This window comes from Geotrypetes seraphini, chromosome 11, assembly GCF_902459505.1.
Source record: "Geotrypetes seraphini chromosome 11, aGeoSer1.1, whole genome shotgun sequence".
Taxonomy (NCBI): domain Eukaryota; kingdom Metazoa; phylum Chordata; class Amphibia; order Gymnophiona; family Dermophiidae; genus Geotrypetes; species Geotrypetes seraphini.
Window position 1 is genome coordinate 117,746,453 of NC_047094.1, and position 17,929 is coordinate 117,764,381.

At 42.0% G+C, this 17,929-nt stretch overlaps 1 protein-coding gene across 1 annotated transcript in view; it reads left to right on the top strand.

The window, feature by feature from the left end:
- Positions 1–17,929, top strand: part of LOC117368871 (protein-glutamine gamma-glutamyltransferase 5-like) — a 143,629-nt gene that overhangs the window by 105,971 nt on the left and 19,729 nt on the right. The window contains exons 4-6 of the mRNA XM_033962615.1: positions 4,348–4,563; positions 12,549–12,667; positions 16,375–16,503. Of these exons, the coding sequence (XP_033818506.1) occupies positions 4,348–4,563; positions 12,549–12,667; positions 16,375–16,503 (464 nt within the window). The remainder of the gene's footprint in view (positions 1–4,347; positions 4,564–12,548; positions 12,668–16,374; positions 16,504–17,929) is intronic.

Below are 17,929 nucleotides of genomic sequence, written 5' to 3' on the forward strand. Positions count from 1 at the left end.
AGCTTTTGGTGCTGAAACTGAGGTTTTACGCCAAAACAGGGGGAAACGGCTCTTCTGTGCGTAACCGCACATTGGCGCTATTCTATTAGGTAGCTGCAAGGAGGATGTACACATGGGTGGGTCACACTTATGCGGGAAACGTATAGGCAGTGGCATAATAAGGGGGAGCAGTGGGGTGGACTGCCCCATGTGCTGTCTTGGTGGGAGGCGCGGCACCTCCCCTCTTCTCCTTCCCACTCAAGTTTCAAGTTTAATGGTTTTTTTGATTAATCGCTTAATCATATTTCTAAGCGATGAACAATTTAAAATTACAATAAATGGGAGACAATACAGTACAAAACTATATATAATGACATTAGGGATTAAAGGTTTAACTTAACAAACTCATAGACACAAGGAAAGAAGGGAGGAGAAATACAAAATCAATATAGAAAAGTAGAACAAAAAAAGGAAAAGTACAAAAAGGGAAACAAATAAAAGATATAATATGATACAATAAAAATAATTTGACCTGTGGACTGTTTAGTTAATTACCAAAGGCATCTCTAAAGAGAAATGTTTTTAAATTACTTTTGAATTTCTCCAGATTCTGCTCTTCCCTTAAATAAATGGGAAGGGCGTTCCAAGTTTGAGGTGCGGTAACAGAGAAAACAAATTGCCGTCTTGTATTAATAACCTTAAGAGACGGAATTGTTAGTAAATTCTGTTCGTTGGATCTCAGAGTTCTATTTGGAGAATAAGGAATTAATAATTTATATATGAATGCTGGAGTTTTATTAAGGAGAGATTTGAAAGTGAGTATGCATAGTTTGTATGTTATCCGGTGGGTAACTGGAAGCCAGTGCGCATTTTTTTAGAAGGGGTGTTACATGATCAAACTTCCTAGTTTTAGTTATAAGCTTAATGGAAGCATTTTGAATGATTTGTAGACGTTTTATTTCATTCAAAGAGATTCCCTTAAAAAGAGCGTTACAGTAATCAATTTTAGAGATCACCAAAGAGTGAATAAGAATATTAAGTGATTTTGAACATAGAAATTTTGAAATTGATTGAATTTTTCGTAGTCTATAAAAGGTTGTTTTAATAGTGTTACTAATGTGATCATGAAAATTCAGTTTATGATCAAAGATCACCCCTAAAATTTTTATATTGCTAACTAATTGCAGGGGGACATTTTTTATAGAAATGGGAGCGACAAGGGAAGAACTGTCTTTCCAGGAGAAAAGCATCACATTAGTTTTGTTAATGCTAAGTGCCAATCTGTTAGAGTCCAGCCAATGGTAAACTTGATCAAGTTTCTCACTGATCGCTATGATATCAGAAGTTTTATTAGCGTCTTCAATTCCCCCCTTCTCACCTTTTAAAATGCGAAGGAGTTGCTGGAGCAGGAGCGATTCTCTAGTGCTGCTCGGGAAAATCTGGTAACCCTGCCTAGAATGGATCATACATATTGTAGAGAAACACCGACGGCAAAATTGTCATTAACAGCTACAAAATAATAAAATGCTTTAAACTTCATATGAAAAAGGCAGAATCACTGGCAGAGCATCCCACAGCTGAAAACATATGCGTCTACATCCCTCTCTCCTTGCAATTTGCAAAGAAGGTATGTTCAACAAAGATCCGTTTTGGGGTGGCAACTCACGCCCTGGCCAATAAAAAGACAGTGGGATATGCTCAAACAACTGAAATATCTTTAATTCTCTATTATCCATTTTTAAATGATGAATGTCTATTCATTCATGTCTATTCTCTATTTATCCATTTTTAAAAAAACACTAAAAACATTTTTCTTTAAAGATGCATATGATTCTTAATAGTTTATCATGCTTTTTTATTTATCTATAAATTTACTTCCCCTTCCTATTTGTTTTTTCCTTTGTTATTACTCTTCCTTTCCTATCCAATTATTGTAATTTCTTTCCTATTTATCCTCACAATTCAAGTATGTCTCTATACCCTAACTAACATTTTAATATACGTATGTAATTAAGTATGTTTAGTATTTAAAAATTTTTTATTTTATATTGCCAATAATATTTAATTTGTATGTGTTAAGGTATTAATCTGTATGTATTAAGGCTTTGTACATCGCTTAGTGATTTAAAATAGGCGATTCATTAAGAATAATTAAACTTGAAACTATTCAGTTGGCCAACCAGTACGACACAGAAAAAGTGGGGGGGGAGGGGAGACACGGGCACACATACTAGCCCTTTCCACTAACCTCACCGCACCATTTTCTACAATTAATAATGGCTGTGACCCATGGTGTCGGCATCCCTACAATACGATATGTCTAAATCGTCAACTAATCATTGCGAAAACATAAAATAATCCTACCAGTATTCCTCTTTCATCACCTCACAAAATAATTACATCTTGCATACTCTTAAGAACAATGTAATTGCCATATCTTATAAAGAGATAATCTCCGAAGCTTACTGAAGACTCAAATTATCTTCAGGACATTCAACTTGCAGAGTTAGTCTTCACTGCACACGTTTCACACACAGGTAACCTCCTTTATATATTCACCTCACATCAGATAAATTATTATCTCAAAAAAAGTGGTTTCAATAATATCTACCTCCATAATAACTGTTTAAACCATAGCCACCTGAAATATATCATAAGAGTAGTTTATCAAGAGCGTTGTGTCAAAGGGAAAAGAACATTTAGGGGTTCTTTTATCAAGCTGTGGTAGAGATTTAACGCGTGTAATACCACGCATTAAACCGCCTGCCGCACTAACCGCTAACGCCTGCATTGAGCAGGCATTAGATTTTAGCCGACGCGCTAACCCCGCTAGCATGGCTTGATAAAAGGACCCCTTAGAGGTGAAGTTATCAATCCTCTCCCCCCCCCCACCCCCACTCCTTATTACAAAGCCAAGCTGGCGACTGCTACAACAGCCCCGAAGCCCTTTAAATCCCAATCCAATCCTTTAGTTTATATACCGATTCATCCTTCAAAGAAGGCTCGACGCGGTTTACAAATATTAAAAATCAAAACAAAGAAAGGCTCAAGGTTGACAGATGGATTTAAATGGCAAACAGGAATTGGAAAAAAAAAAAAAAGAGGAACGATAGGGGAAAAAAATCCCATACAAAATTTTGAAGATCACACTGACACATTTAAAATGTATTCTCCAATAAACTGGAAGCCAGTGAAGTGCCTTTAACAAAGGGGTATCATGATCATATTTACGTTTACCAAAAATCAATTATGCCACTGGAACGCGTTGCCAGTGGATGTGGTAAGAGCAGATAGCGTAGCTGGTTTTAAGAAAGGTTTGGGTAGGTTCCTGGAGGAAAAGTCCATAGTCTGTTATTGAGAAAGACATGGGGGAAGCCACTACTTGCCCTGGATCGGTAGCCTGGAACGTTGCTACTCTTTGGGGTTCTAGAATCTTGGTACTTTCTGTATGGAATGTTGCTACACCTTAGGTTTTGGCCAGGGACCAGTGACCTGGATTGGCCACCGTGAGAACGGGCTACTGGGCTTGATGGACCATTGGTCTGACCCAGTAAAGCTGTTCTTATGTTCTTAAGCTGCAATCCCTAAGGGCTTCGGGCAGTTACCTCAGCAGCCCGCGCTAAACGGCTGTGCAGAAGAGGTCCTATGTGAGCAACCATTAAGATGGGTTAGTTTACCGCAACTTGTCCCATATTTAAAAAAATCACTTTTAAACATACAGTATCAAGAATGAATCTTTTGCAGAAAAGAAAATATTAGCTAAGAGCAAGTAATACATAATCTATATAATCCATCTCAAATCCACATAATAGTTGAAATCTTTGATTACTAGAATGAAGAAAAACAAGCGTATAATCTAGGAAAACTAAGAGGTCCTTTTACGAAGGTACGCTAGCCGATTTAGCGCATGCTAACGCGTCCATTATATTCCATGGACGCGTCAGCATTTAGCGTAAAAGAGGGGGTAAGTTCCAACATCTGAACCACAATCTAATTTCTTAAGAGTTCAAAAAACTTCAAACCCCTTCGAGGCGAGTTCCTGCTGAACCAGAACATACGCAGGTAAGGCTAGTCTCAGAGCGCTGGTCTTTGACCTAGGGGCCGCCGCGGGAATGGACTTCTGGGCACGATGGACCACTGGTCTGACCCAGCAGTGGCAATTCTTATGTTCTTATGTCTCTGGAATTGAAACTTGCCCCATTTTATGGAAAGAGAAGGTAACAGTAATGTTATTAAAAGTAACCCATGTTGATAACTTTCCTCCTTTGTAAACTAGGCCAATAAAGATATTTTACTGGGGGGAAAAAAAAAGAGTTGAGCTAATTTAGCAATGACTACGGTAGTTCTTGTTTCTTCTTTTGGCTTTAGGTCCAAGGAAATGGAATTTTCCAATTTCACAAAAAGAACCCGGAAATGTTTGGGGTGCAGTCCTTAGAACCTCGAATTCCAAAACACTGGATATCACGTTTTTCACTCCAACCAACGCAATCATTGGGCTTTACTCACTGAGCGTCCAGTTCTCCAGTGAAGAGGAACCAGTCACACTGGGAAAGGTTATCTTGCTCTTCAACCCTTGGCATCCAGGTAGGACATATTTACTGAACGTTGGGACTGACCTTAATATTTCTAGCAAAACCATTCTCCAAAAAGGGTCACTGCTTGACTCTCCTTTTCTGTCAAAAGAAGTTGTTGACTCCCACAATCTGGAGGTGAGACACCATGCGTTGAAGTGGTCACTCATCAATCAGGGCAATCTTGTACTCTTCTGTATTAATAATAATAACTTTATTTTTTCTATACGTCACAATCTTGCGACTTCTAGACGGTTTACAGTGAAGAGAGCTGGACAATGAGCGAATTACAGAGTACAATTAGAGAGAACACAATATAAACATGTTACAGTGAAGTGGGTTGGACAATGAGCGAATTCCAGAATGAAGTTAAGAACATAAGAACATAAGAAGTTGCCTCCGCTGGGGCAGACCAGAGGTCCATCTTGCCCAACGGTCCGCTCCCGCGGCGGCCCATCAGGCCTATTGCCTGAGCAGTGGTCCCTGACTATCCCTATGACCTACCTCTACTCCTATCTGTACCCCTCAATTCCTTTCTCCTCTAGGAACCTATCCAAACCTTCTTTGAAGCCTTGTAACATGCTCCGGCCTATCACAGCCTCCGGAAGCGCGTTCCATGTATCCACCACCCTCTAGGTGAAAAAGAACTTTCTGGCATTTGTTCTAAACCTGTCCCCTTTTAATTTCTCCGAGTGCCCCCTTGTACTTGTGGTTCCCCATAATCTGAAAAATCTGTCCCTGTCTACCTTTTCTATACCCTTCAGGATCTTGAAGGTTTCTATCATGTCTCCTCTAAGTCTCCGCTTTTCCAGGGAGAACAGCCCCAGCTTTTTCAGTCTTTCAGTATATGAGAGGTTTTCCATGCCCCTTGTCACTGAACAGTTAGTGGAAACAGAATACAATTAGTGAGAATACACAGTATCAACATATTGTTAATAAATTTAGAAGGGATATCTGACTAGGAGATAAATCTATCAAACAGAGCAGTTTTAATTTTTTTCCGAAATGCGCTGTAGGTCGACCTGTCTCTCCTGATGTAATTGCCCAGCCAGGTCTTCTATTTGCTAGCTTGAAACTTAAAGGTTCTCTCCAGATAGAACCTGTATTTGCAATCAGTGATCTTTGGATAGGCAAAAAGATTGCGATTTCTGGTTGTCCTTGTGAGGATGTGCAGTAGAGAATGACACGGTGACAAAATTCATCACCGTTCCCGTCCCCGCGGATAACCGCGGGAAATAATCCCATGTCATTTTCTAGTGTCTAATTTCAACCTCAGTCCTTCTACACCAGCATTCTTCAAAGCAAAGCTTGCGGGTCAGTGGTTGTGGCCATTCATACTCTGATTCTTATGGGAGCCAAGGATAATGAAGCCATTGTGACATCACTGATGTGATTGGCTCTTAGGCACTGGTGGAATGAGGCATTATGACATCACAATATCTGCTCTGGATACCAGAGACTGTCATTCTGTAGTGTCTGTTTCAACCTCGGTCCTTCTACACCAGCATTCTTCAAAGCAAAGCTTGTGGGTCAGTGGTTGTGGCCATTCATACTCTGATTCTTATGGGAGCCAAGGATAATGAAGCCATTGTGACATCACTAATGTGATTGGCTCTTAGGCACTGGTGGAATGAGGCATTATGACATCACAATCTCTGCTCTGGATACCAGAGACTGTCATTCTATAGTGTCTATTTCAACCTCAGTCCTTCTACACCAGCATTCTTCAAAGCAAATCTTGCGGGTCAGTGGTTGTGGCCATTCATACTCTGATTCTTATGGGAGCCAAGGATAATGAAGCCATTGTGACATCACTGATGTGATTGGCTCTTAGGCACTGGTGGAATGAGGCATTATGACATCACAATATCTGCTCTGGAGACCAGAGACTGTCATTCTGTAGTGTCTGTTTCAACCTCAGTCCTTCTACACCAGCATTCTTCAGAGCAAAGCTTGTGGGTCAGTGGTTGTGGCCATTCATACTCTGATTCTTAATAATGAAGCCATTGTGACATCACTGATGTGATTGGCTCTTAGGCACTGGTGGAATGAGGCATTATGACATCACAATATCTGCTCTGGATACCAGAGACTGTCATTCTGTAGTGTCTGTTTCAACCTCAGTCCTTCTACACCAGCATTCTTCAAAGCAAAGCTTGCGGGTCAGTGGTTGTGGCCATTCATACTCTGATTCTTATGTGAGCCAAGGATAATGAAGCCATTGTGACATAACTGATGTGATTGGCTCTTAGGCACTGGTGGAATGAGGCATTATGACATCACAATATCTGCTCTGGATACCAGAGACTGTCATTCTTCAGTGTCTATCTCAACCTCAGTCCTTCTACACCAGCATTCTTCAAAGCAAAGCTTGCGGGTCAGTGGTTGTGGCCCTTCATACTCTGATTCTTCCCTCTCTCCTTAAAGAATGACATGAAGATGGTTTCCCGCGGTTATCCGCGGGGACAGGAACGGTGATGAATTTTGTCACCGTGTCATTCTCTGATGTGCAGCTCGAAATGTGGTAAGAGATAGGTAGGAGCCATTCCCCACACCAATTTAAAGCAAGAGAATTTGAATATTATTCATGCCTCCGTTGGCAACCAGTGTAGCAGTTTGTAGTAGGGACTAATGTGTTTGCTTTTCTTTAGTCCGAATATTAAGCGGACGGCCGTGTTTTGCACTATTCTTAATTTTTTCACAGTTTTTTTTTAGGTATACCAATGTAAATGATGTTACAGTAGTCCAGGATGGATAGGATCAATGACTGTACCAGTAGTCTGAAAGATAGAGGGTCGAAATATTTTTTGATGGTTTTTAATTTCCATATTGCAAAGAAGCACTTTTTTGCCACCATGTTCATGTGTTCGATCATAGTCAAGTGGGTGTCTAAAGTGACTCCTAATATTTTTATAGTTTTTGAAATTGGATGATTGTGACCGTTTAAATGTATTGATGTCATAGTGATTTTGTCCTTTGGGCTAGCCAAGAAAATTTTTGTCTTTTCAATATTTCATTTCAATTTAAAGTTGATAGTCCATTGTTCAATCTCAGTCATGATATGGGAAATGTGTTTTAAAGTTTCGTTGGTTGCGTTATTCAGGGGAATTAAAATAGAGATATCATCAGCATATATGTAGTATTTTAGGTTTAGCTTTTGTAATAGGTGTCCTAAAGAAGAAATGTAGATATTAAATAAGGTGGGTGATAGTGGGGAGCCTTGAGATACTCCCGAAGGGTTTTTCCAAGAGTTGGAGTATTTCCCGTCGCAGATCACTTGATATGATCTTTTGGTTAAAAAACCCTGAAACCAGTTCCAAACTCTTCCCATGAGCCCCATTGCATCTAGGCAATGTAGCATTATTTCATGATCCACTAGGCCAAATGCTGTTGTAAATTTTTCAGTTACCTGATTATGGGGCCTATGTACTACAGTGGAAAACTTAAGGTGTGGTGAGTGCAAAGTACATGCAGAGGGTGTGGCCAGCATTTGCTCTGCATTTACCACATAGGGTAGACACCACACCGGCCCCGAGTAATGCAGTCCACATCACTGAAAAAAAGACATGGTAAGAACATAAGAATAGCCTTACTGGGCCAGACCAATGGTCCATGAAGTCCAGTGGCCAATCCAGGTCACCAGTACATGGCAAAAACCCAGAGTAGCAACATTCCATGCTACCAATCAAGGGCAAGCAGTGGCTTCCCCCATGTCTTTCTCAATAACAAACAATGGACTTTTCCTCCAGGAACTTGTCCAAACCACTATCCGCTCTTACCACATCCTCTGGCAACGCGTTCCAGAGCTTAACTATTCTCTGAGTGGGAAAATATTTCCTCCTATTGGTTTTAAAAGTATTCCCCTGTAACTTCATCGAGTGTCCCCTAGTCTTTGTCATTTTTGACGGAGTGAAAAATCAATCCACTTGTACCCATTCTACTCCACTCAGGAGTGCAACCCTTATCTCACCTACCCAAGCATACCCTTCCCTCCTGATCTAATCCCCCTACACAGCACCCTTTTCCAATCTAATCCTCTCCTCCCACCTAACATCCCCCTATGAATTCCCCTCCCCCAGACGCACAACCTCCCCAGTCCAGTCACTTCGAAGCACAATCCTTAGGTTGATCCCCATCCAATCCTCACCACCCTCCTGATCAAGTTTCCTTCTGATTTTTATCATCTACCAAACAAACCCTTTCAGAATAAAAAAAACTCTCCAAGCAGAACCCCCAGCCTCCATACCTGGACTCACCCTACACCCTCAACTCTCCTAGAACTTACTAAGGGGTCACCCTAGTAGCCTAGTGGACCAGAGGAGTGGAGCGGTCCCTCTCCATTCCTGCACAATCTGGCTCTGGGTTATGGGGAGTGGTTAGAGGTACAGCCTCAGCACCCTGAGGTTGTAGTTTCAAATCCCATGCTGCTCCTTGTGACCCTGGGCAAGTCACTTAATCCGACTCCCCCCACCCCACTCCATTGCCCCAGGTACATTAGATAGATTGTGAGCCCACCGGGTCAGGCAGGAAAAATGCTTGAGTACCTGAATAAATTCACTTGAGAGAAAATTGGAGGGTGGCGGAGAGGAAGGGTGCTATGCCCCTTTCAAGACGGCACCCAGGGCGGACCGCCACCCCCCTTACTAAGCCACTGGTTGTATAGTTGCCTGGTCCAAACATGGCAGACAAAACCTTCCAGAGTCACAACACTCATTTGTAGCTTATTGAGCAAAGACTGGTTAGTGCCACCTTAAAAAAAATTCCTTCTGCCATTTTAAGGAGGTATTGTAAGATCTGCATATAGCCAGTGTGAACCAGAATAGCTCTATCTGGAAATACAAAAGCCAGATATGGGGGGCGCTTGAAAATTCAACAATATACCTCCTCCATTTCACATTATTCACTAAACAAATTTAATGGAAAAAATACTATCAGTCAAGCCTCAGATCCCCGCACTCCACCAGAGGAAATCTTGTGGTGGTGCTAGAAAGGGACATTACATCATAGGCTAAAGAACACCTCCCCCTCTTCCCCCCCCCCCCCCCACCCCCCGATGGATTAATCATGACTGATTTAATCCATTAAAGAATGTTGACTGGCTTTATGAAGAACTAAATAACCAAGTGACTTATCTGGTTCAATTGAGCTGCTGGGTTTGCACTGGTTAATGTCTTCCTTGCTTGAAGATTCCCAGCACTGAGCACACTTTTCGACTGTGCCCAGGAAAAGGCAATTTCCTTTGGGTTTAGCAACCCTGGTTTCAAAGCCTGCAAGGTGGCTGCCTAGCGAGTCGAAGGTCACAGGTTCAAGGTGGGAGAAAAACATGCTGAGAGACTTTGAGTGAGGTATCTAATTGGATGGGTGGAACATTTTTTTGGAAGGCAGAATAAAAGGTGTCGGTGATTAAAAAAAAAAAGTTCTGCATTTTGCATACACAACAATGGTCCTTCATGGAAAGTGATCAGAAAGGAACCTTTTCTTCAACCTCATCACAAACATCATAGTCTACAGCAGTCCCTCTCAAACATTTTTTGTTCCGGCACACTAAAAGGAGCAAATGTTTTTCGTGGCACACTATATTTGAAATTATAAAATTGCAAAACCAACAAAAAATTAAATTTGAGAGTTATTTAAAGTTCTTTAAGCTATGTATGGGTAATTGTAACAACAGTGAAACTAAAGTAGATAGTGGATGTGCTTGTTTTTGAGTGCAATTTAACTGAAAATGCAGCTCGATAGTAGACAAGCAAACGCGCATTTCATCTTCCACTATCTGCAGTCGTTCTCTTTTTTTTTTCGATTTAATTTCTGTCAGAGCTGAAAATCCAAGTTCGCAAATATAAGAAGATCTAAACGGTAACAAAACCTTGATTGCTCTGTTGCTCAACTTAGGATACCCACTGCATAAAAAATAACACTAAACTTACTTGCCCTTAATTTTCAAGGACCAATTTCGCCAAAAAATGATGCTCGTCTGGGCAGTTGTATCCTTACACACACAGACGCTCATAACATTGACAGGCTCCTGCGTACGCGACGTGCGTGCCATCTTTTCTAGTGTATACTTATGAAGGGAACTTTTTAAAAATAAAGTCAAATTCTGGAATCTCGCATGGCACACCCGGAATCTCTTCAGGGCACACAGTTTGAGAGACACTGGTTTAAAATATGCAAAAGGAAAACCTTGACAAGTCTGAAACGTTATAGAGTACAGTACTTTGAACTAACAACATGAAATGTAAACTGACTGCAACCATATAAAATACGTTTGGAGAAAAAAAAAAAAAAAAAAGGGTGAAGCATTTGACGAAAAGAGCACCTTGTCAACAGCTAAGCAGAAGGGTGGATTTATTAGCTTTGATGTTACGTGACTCTAAATACAGAGTGCAGGTTGAAGAAGAATGGATTCAACCAAGCAGAAATAGATCCTAAAAGCTATTTTCCCACATGAATAAACCTTATTCTAAGGAGCCAATGATGTGCATAGGTTGGGTATAATTTGTCAGCTACTTCGAAGGCATATGCAATATTTGAGAGAATGGGTGGGACTGAAGATTCATTTTCATATAGGAGACTAATGGTGTTTTACCGTCATACATGGTTGCATTCATTAAATTGATGCATTCTGCATACTGGATATTTCTTCTTTTTTTAATCATTAAATTTTTTTTATTGAGTATAAAGCGTATAAGAAATTCAAACTTATTCACAAAGAGGGACACTCAAGATTCACAATATCCATAACCCCCAAATATAAAACCCAGCTAAAAATAAAATCCCCCCCCCCTCCCCAAGGAAAGTTAGATCCTGCTTCCATCAAAAACATTTTACCCTCCTTGTCCAATCCATCATCCTCTCCAGATTGGACTATTGCAACTCTATCTACTTAAGCCTAACTAAGAAAAACCTCCACAGACTCCAACGGATTCAGAATGCCGCGGCCAAGCTCATCTTCGCTAAAAGTAAATTTGACCATGTCTCCCCGCTCCTGGCCAAGCTCCACTGGCTTCCAATAATCGCCAGGGTCCACTATAAATGCGCCTGTTTAACTTTCAAAATCCTATATGGTATCCTCCCTCCCTTTATCCCTCTTTCTTGGAATTCTTCAAACCCTAATACCACCAGATCCTCCCACAAATTAAAACTATCCTTCCCCTCGCTAAAAGGCATTTCCCACACAGGAAAGCTAGGGACTTCCCTCCACTTCAAAATCACTGAGCTCTGGAACAACCTTACCTCCCCTCTTCGGAACTTGAGCTCTCTCCAAGTTTTCCGCAAACATCTGAAAACCTGGCTTTTCTCAAAAAATGTAAGTCTCCCTCCAACTTAGGAAACTCTTATATCTTGGCATCCCAAGTCCTCTAAATTTTCTTCACACTTCTACCTCTAACCCTCTGTTGTAGTTCCTTCCTATTTCTCCTACTGTAAACCGCGTCGAGCTCTACAAACGTGGAGATGATGCGGTATACAAACCTAAGGATTAGATTAGATTAGATAGATAGATATATACCTAAACTCTAAGCCCATATAACACCTCAAGCGCTCCCCAAATATTACAGAGTCCAACATCTATATCCCCACATCCCCATCCCCTCCCCCCTTTTCCCCTCATCCGATATAATAGTCCACTCCAAAAACGCCCCCCTCCACCACCACCCCTTCCCCATGCACAATCACTTAAGCTGCGATCCGGTTCAGGATCAGGTGGCAGTTTTTTTGATGACGCTCACAAAGGCCTTGTCTGGCCACAATCAGTTCCATAGGTCAAACGAAGTTTGGCTATTTCTTTTATTCACCATTTATTTTTGGTTTTGTACTGCGGAGAATTCATAACAATCATACACATGACTCTGAATTCAAGTAACCAACTGTTGGTGCATTAGGGTCAACATAAAAATGCCAATAGTTCTGCGATGTTAAAATGTTGGATACGAGCCAAACAAAGGGTGCGTTTGGTTGATTCCTTGGTCTGTATTACTCTTCACATGTCTTTCTCAGGTGATGCTGTCTTCATCGAGGGCGAAGCTGAGAGACAGGAGTACGTCATGAATGACTACGGCATTATCTTTCAGGGGAATCTGAACTACATCCAAGCATTTTCGTGGAATTATGGACAGGTAAAAAGTACAATTTTAGCTTCCTAGCTGCTGAAAACTAGCGCTAATTTCTTTATAATGTCACTGGGGTACTAATAGTTAAATATTAGTGGAAGTCAGAAAAATATTAGAGTTCAAACAAAAGAACTGTCTTCTCATTCAAATTGGTAACCAAACTTCAGGATTGCAACCGTCACGTTTGAAAGTCACTCAGAGGTATAGAGTTCTTCAAGAAGAGAGTTGCGCCCTCTAGTGATGAACCAAAGTATATTTTTCAGTCATTGCAACTTTATTAGTTCTGGTTACGCTCCAAGTTTGATTACAAAAGTAAATAAATAAATAAAAGTGTTTGAAAGACTGTAAAGACATTTATTTATTTATTTACTTTTGTAATCAAACTTGGAGCGTAACCAGAACTTATAAAGTTGCAACGACTGAAAAATATACTTTGGTTCATCACTAGAGGGCGCAACTCTCTTCTTGAAGAACTCTATACCTCTGAGTGACTTTCAAACGTGACGGTTGCAATCCTGAAGTTTGGTTACCAATTTGAATGAGAAGACAGTTCTTTTATTTGAAAACTAGCGCTATGCAATTTCTGGGCTCTCAGGTCCTGCACTCCTTCCCCTTGCTTGGGAGAAACACAACCCTGTGATTTCTGCATTTGTATACAAGGCTGACAGCATGTCAGTGCAGTCAAAAAGCTCATTTCCAAACTTGCTTATGCCCAGGAGCAAATAATTGCAGGAAGTGCCATCAAATTCTATTACATGTTCTTCTGCTTTCACAGGGGTGATTTCCCTGCGTCTTCTTCCTGCTTCTGCTGAACTTTCATGTGCAGCTGCCCTGGTGTTTTATACCTCTCCTCTCAATATATCTAGTCTGATTATTGCAGCGGTGATCCTGGACCAGGGGCTGTGCAGTCATGAGTTCCGAATCTGGCCTGCAGGTGTCAGCCTTGAGCAATGGCCACAACGTCCTCTCTCACCCCTAGGGGTTGTGAATGAACCGTTCCTCTTCAGCAAGCCCTGCCTCAGTTGACCAGGGACCTTCCAAGTGGCAATGGATTCATTCTGGTTTTGATGAAGCCTGTGAGAGTCAAAGTGGCACTGAAGTTGTGATCAGCTCGTGCCTACTTCTGGAAAAATCTCACTTTCAATTTAGCATAGATCCCATAGATACAGAACATAAGACTAGCCATACTGAGTCCATCTAGCCCAGTATCCTGTTTCCAAAGTGCCCAATCCAGGTCACAAGTACCTGGCAGAAACCTAAAGAGTAGCAACATTCCATGCTACCGATATCACTGGCTTCCCTCATGTCTGTCTCAATAGCAGACTATGGACTTTTCCTCCAGGAACTTGTCCAAACTTTTTAGAAACCCATCCACATTTACCGCTGTTACCGCATCTTCTGCCAATGCTTTCCAGAGCTTTCTGGCAACTGGCATTGAATATCCAGGTAGGGGTTCTAAGTTAACCAGCTAACACCCCTTAGCAGCTCTGACGCTCGTAGGAATTCTGTGAGCATAGGAGCTGTTACCGCCGCTGCCGGCGCTAATAACCACGCTATGCGATTGTAAAAGGGGGAGGGGGGTAAGTGAATATTCAGTGCTGGCCAAATAATAGTGCGCAAAGATAGGGACTGCTTTTTATGTGGCCTGATTTGCCCGCTAAATCAAGTTGCCAAGTTTGTTTAAAACTTTGATTAAATGCCTATCAAATGCTAAGCATGATACAACAATAAGAATAATGGGTCAAGACAAATTAAAACAAGATAATGTTAATAGCAAAAACATAGAGAGATGCATAATAATTCTAGTCGCCTTAAACAAAAGGAAAAGGAACGTAAATGGGAAAACAATAGGGCAAAAGGGAAAAATTTGGTATTGGAACTTAGCCAGCCAGCGCTTGAATATTCACGGCTAGCCATTAACCGTGAAGGTAACCAACTGTCTTCAGCAGAATATTAGCGGTTATTTAACTGGCCAGCAATCTTTCCTGACTGGTTAAAAAAAAGTGTCTCGCAAACTTTCCGGCCGGCGGCACACTAAATCTAGTACCCCGGCCAGAAGACAACCGGAAGTGCACGGACGTTGATGCTTTGGTGGAGGGATCCGGGAGGTGCTGGGAGCGGAGGAGAGTCATCTGCCCAGATGACTGCCTACAAGACGTGCCTCTCGCCGCTGTAGGCAGTGAGCCGGCGTCTCCTCCTCGCCAGGGTGTCGCGGCACACCTGAAATCTCAGGAGGCGCACGGTTTGCGATACACTGGGTTAAATTGTGCTGAAAATCAGAGGGAATGGGCCAAATGGCATCTAAAACCAGGTTTTGAGCCACGTCTTGAAGTTCTCTGTATGATGTGTAGCCTTTCCTCTCTTTTCATGGGCAAATAATACCTCTTAAAAAGCTACGGTGCTTACTATGGTCTTTAGCCCCTTCCCCAGCGCCTGGAAATCTCTCGGTGCTCCCGGTCCGCTAAATTACAAGCAGAACTTACTTATTTTAAAGAGCAGGTATACATTTATGCATCTGAATTTGTGATGTACCAAGGCTGGGACAGGGTGTCAATGAAAAAGCAAAACTTGTAAACTGAATTTGCCCGGCATCTCTGCAAATGATATCCGTGAAGAATAACTTTACACACGTACAGGGCAATTTTCAAAAACTATCGAGGCAGGCACTTATTTCGTAAAGCATCAAGCACTAGTTTTCAAAGGGGTGGTGCCGACATACTTATTCCTTTGAAAAGTGCCCCAAGAAAAAAATTACCCACGGAGATTTGCACCATTTTGAAAAGAATATACTTTATTCAGTAAAAAAAAAAATTGCTTTGAAACTTCATAAATGGTTTCAAAAAGCCCTTTAACATACTGTAGGCAACTGGCATTTGAAAAGGGCCCTGTTTTCACTGCACAGTCAATCCACCTGAAATTCATCTCTATTTAGCCAGCCAGGAAGGACTCTTGTCATAGCGCTAAACCGTCTAACCGCTAATATTCACTGGGAGATAGGTAGCTATCTCCCGCTGAATATCCTTGTCGCCAGCAATGGTGCGCTACACAGCCAGTCAGCGCTAATTTCTTTGGTTGACCTCTGCATCTACGGTGAAAGCGCCCCCTAAATTGTAACTTCCTGGAAATGTCCAGCTATCTTATACTGTAAATTGTAACTTCCTGGAAATGTCTAGCAATCTTATACTGTAAATTGTAACTTCCTGGAAATGTCCAGCTATCTTATACTGTAAATTGTAACTTCCTGGAAATGTCCAGCTATCTTATACTGTAAATTGTAACTTCCTGGAAATGTCCAGCTATCTTATACTGTGATCCGCTTAGAACTGCAAGGTACAGGCGGAATAGAAGTCACCAATGTAATGTAATGTAATGACCGACTAAGTTTAGCAGGGATACCTTTGGCCGCTATGACTTACCCAGCCAGCTAATAAATATTGGCTTGGTCGACTACTTCAAACGTGACTAAAAATAGACCAGAAATTCAATGCCAGTCGCCAGATATGACCCTAGCATTGAATTCTCTGGTTCGCCGCCGCCGATGGGAGGTAGCCTCCTGCGGTCTAACATTCAGCCCTAACGGCTGCCCCTCTGCTCAAAGACACTTCTTAACGTTCATGTGATCTACCCAAAACAAACGCAACAATTTGTATAGCCTACACAACAAGTTATCTTAAATGGTTTTCTTTTCTTTCTTATTAACATCCTTCCTCAAGTTTGAAGAAAACATTGTGGATGTCTGCCTTTCATTACTGGAGCACAGCTTCAACTTCCGTGGGAACCCGAACGCCGACTATTCACGCAGAGGCGATCCTGCATACGTGAGCAGAGTGATCAGTGCTATGGTGAGAGACAGCTTCACTTCAGACATTTTAAATCAGAGCAGCCATGTGGGATTGTGAGAGGAGCATAAAGGGCAGTAGCCTAGGGTTGCCAGAACCAAGGAAGTTATCCCCCTGCTGTATAGGGCGATGGTGCGACCGCATCTGGAGTACTGCGTTTAGTACTGGTCGCCGTACCTTAAGAAGGATATGGCGATTCTCGAGAGGGAATGATAAAGGGCATGGAAAACCTCTCATATGCTGAGAGGCTGGAGAAGCTGGGGCTCTTCTCCCTGGAAAAGCGGAGACTTAGAGGGGATATGATAGAAACTCATAAGATCATGAAGGGCATAGTGAAGGTAGAGAGGGACAGATTCTTCAGACTAGCAGGGGCAGCAAAAACTAGAGGGCACTCAAAAAAATTGAAGGGAGATAGATTCAGAACAAATGCTAGGAAGCTCTTCTTCACGCAGAGGGTGGTGAACACCTGGAATACGCTTCCAGAGGAGGTGGTAGAGCAGAGTACGACTTTGGGGTTCAAAAGGGGATTGGATGAGTTCATGAAGGAAAAGGGGATCCAGGGGTATAATTAGAGGGTTACTATACAGTACAGAAGGCTGTAAAGTAATAGAGTAGTAGAGTAATAGATCACTACAGGTCATTGACCTGGGGGGCCACCGCGGGAGCGGACTGCTGGGCGTGATGGACCTATGGTCTGACTCAGCTGAGGCAATGCTTATGTGCTTATGTGACACCCTAGACCCGCCCCCAGGTCCGCCCATCTCTGCCCCAGACCTTCCCTAGCTCCGCCCCCCGCTGCCTGCTTTGGTCGGGCAGAATGCCTCCTGCCCGATGCAATTGAGAGGAGGCTTTTGAAAACCCGGACAAAGTGCCGGGTTTTGAAAAGCCGTCCGGGAAAATCCGGATGTCTGCCTGTCTTTATTATTTTTCAGTCCTGCTTTGTCCAGTTGATCTTTAAGAAATCAGACTCGCCTGAAATTTCAATTTCCATCTGTGACATATTTATTCCTTTGAAAACCGCCCCCAGGAAAAAAAAAATACCCACAGAGATTTGCACCTGATTGTAATAAAGGTACTTTATCCAGTAAAAAGGAAAAAAAAATTGCTTTGAAACTGTAGGTAACTGGCATTTGAAAAGGGCCCTGTTTTCACTGCACCTGAAATTCAGAAAGGTTAAATAGTGCTAAACCGTCTAATCACTAATATTCACTGGGAGCTTAGATTACTGCAACCTACTTCTAACTGGTCTCCCACACTGTCACCTCTCCCCCCTGCAATCTGTGTAAAACTCTGCTGCACGACTCAGCTTCTACCAACCTTGCTATGCTCATGTCACCCCTCTCCTTAAGGAATTTCACTGGCTTACAATCCGCCTTCACATACACTTCCAGCTCCTATTGCTGATCTACAAGTGGGTTCATTTTGCTGC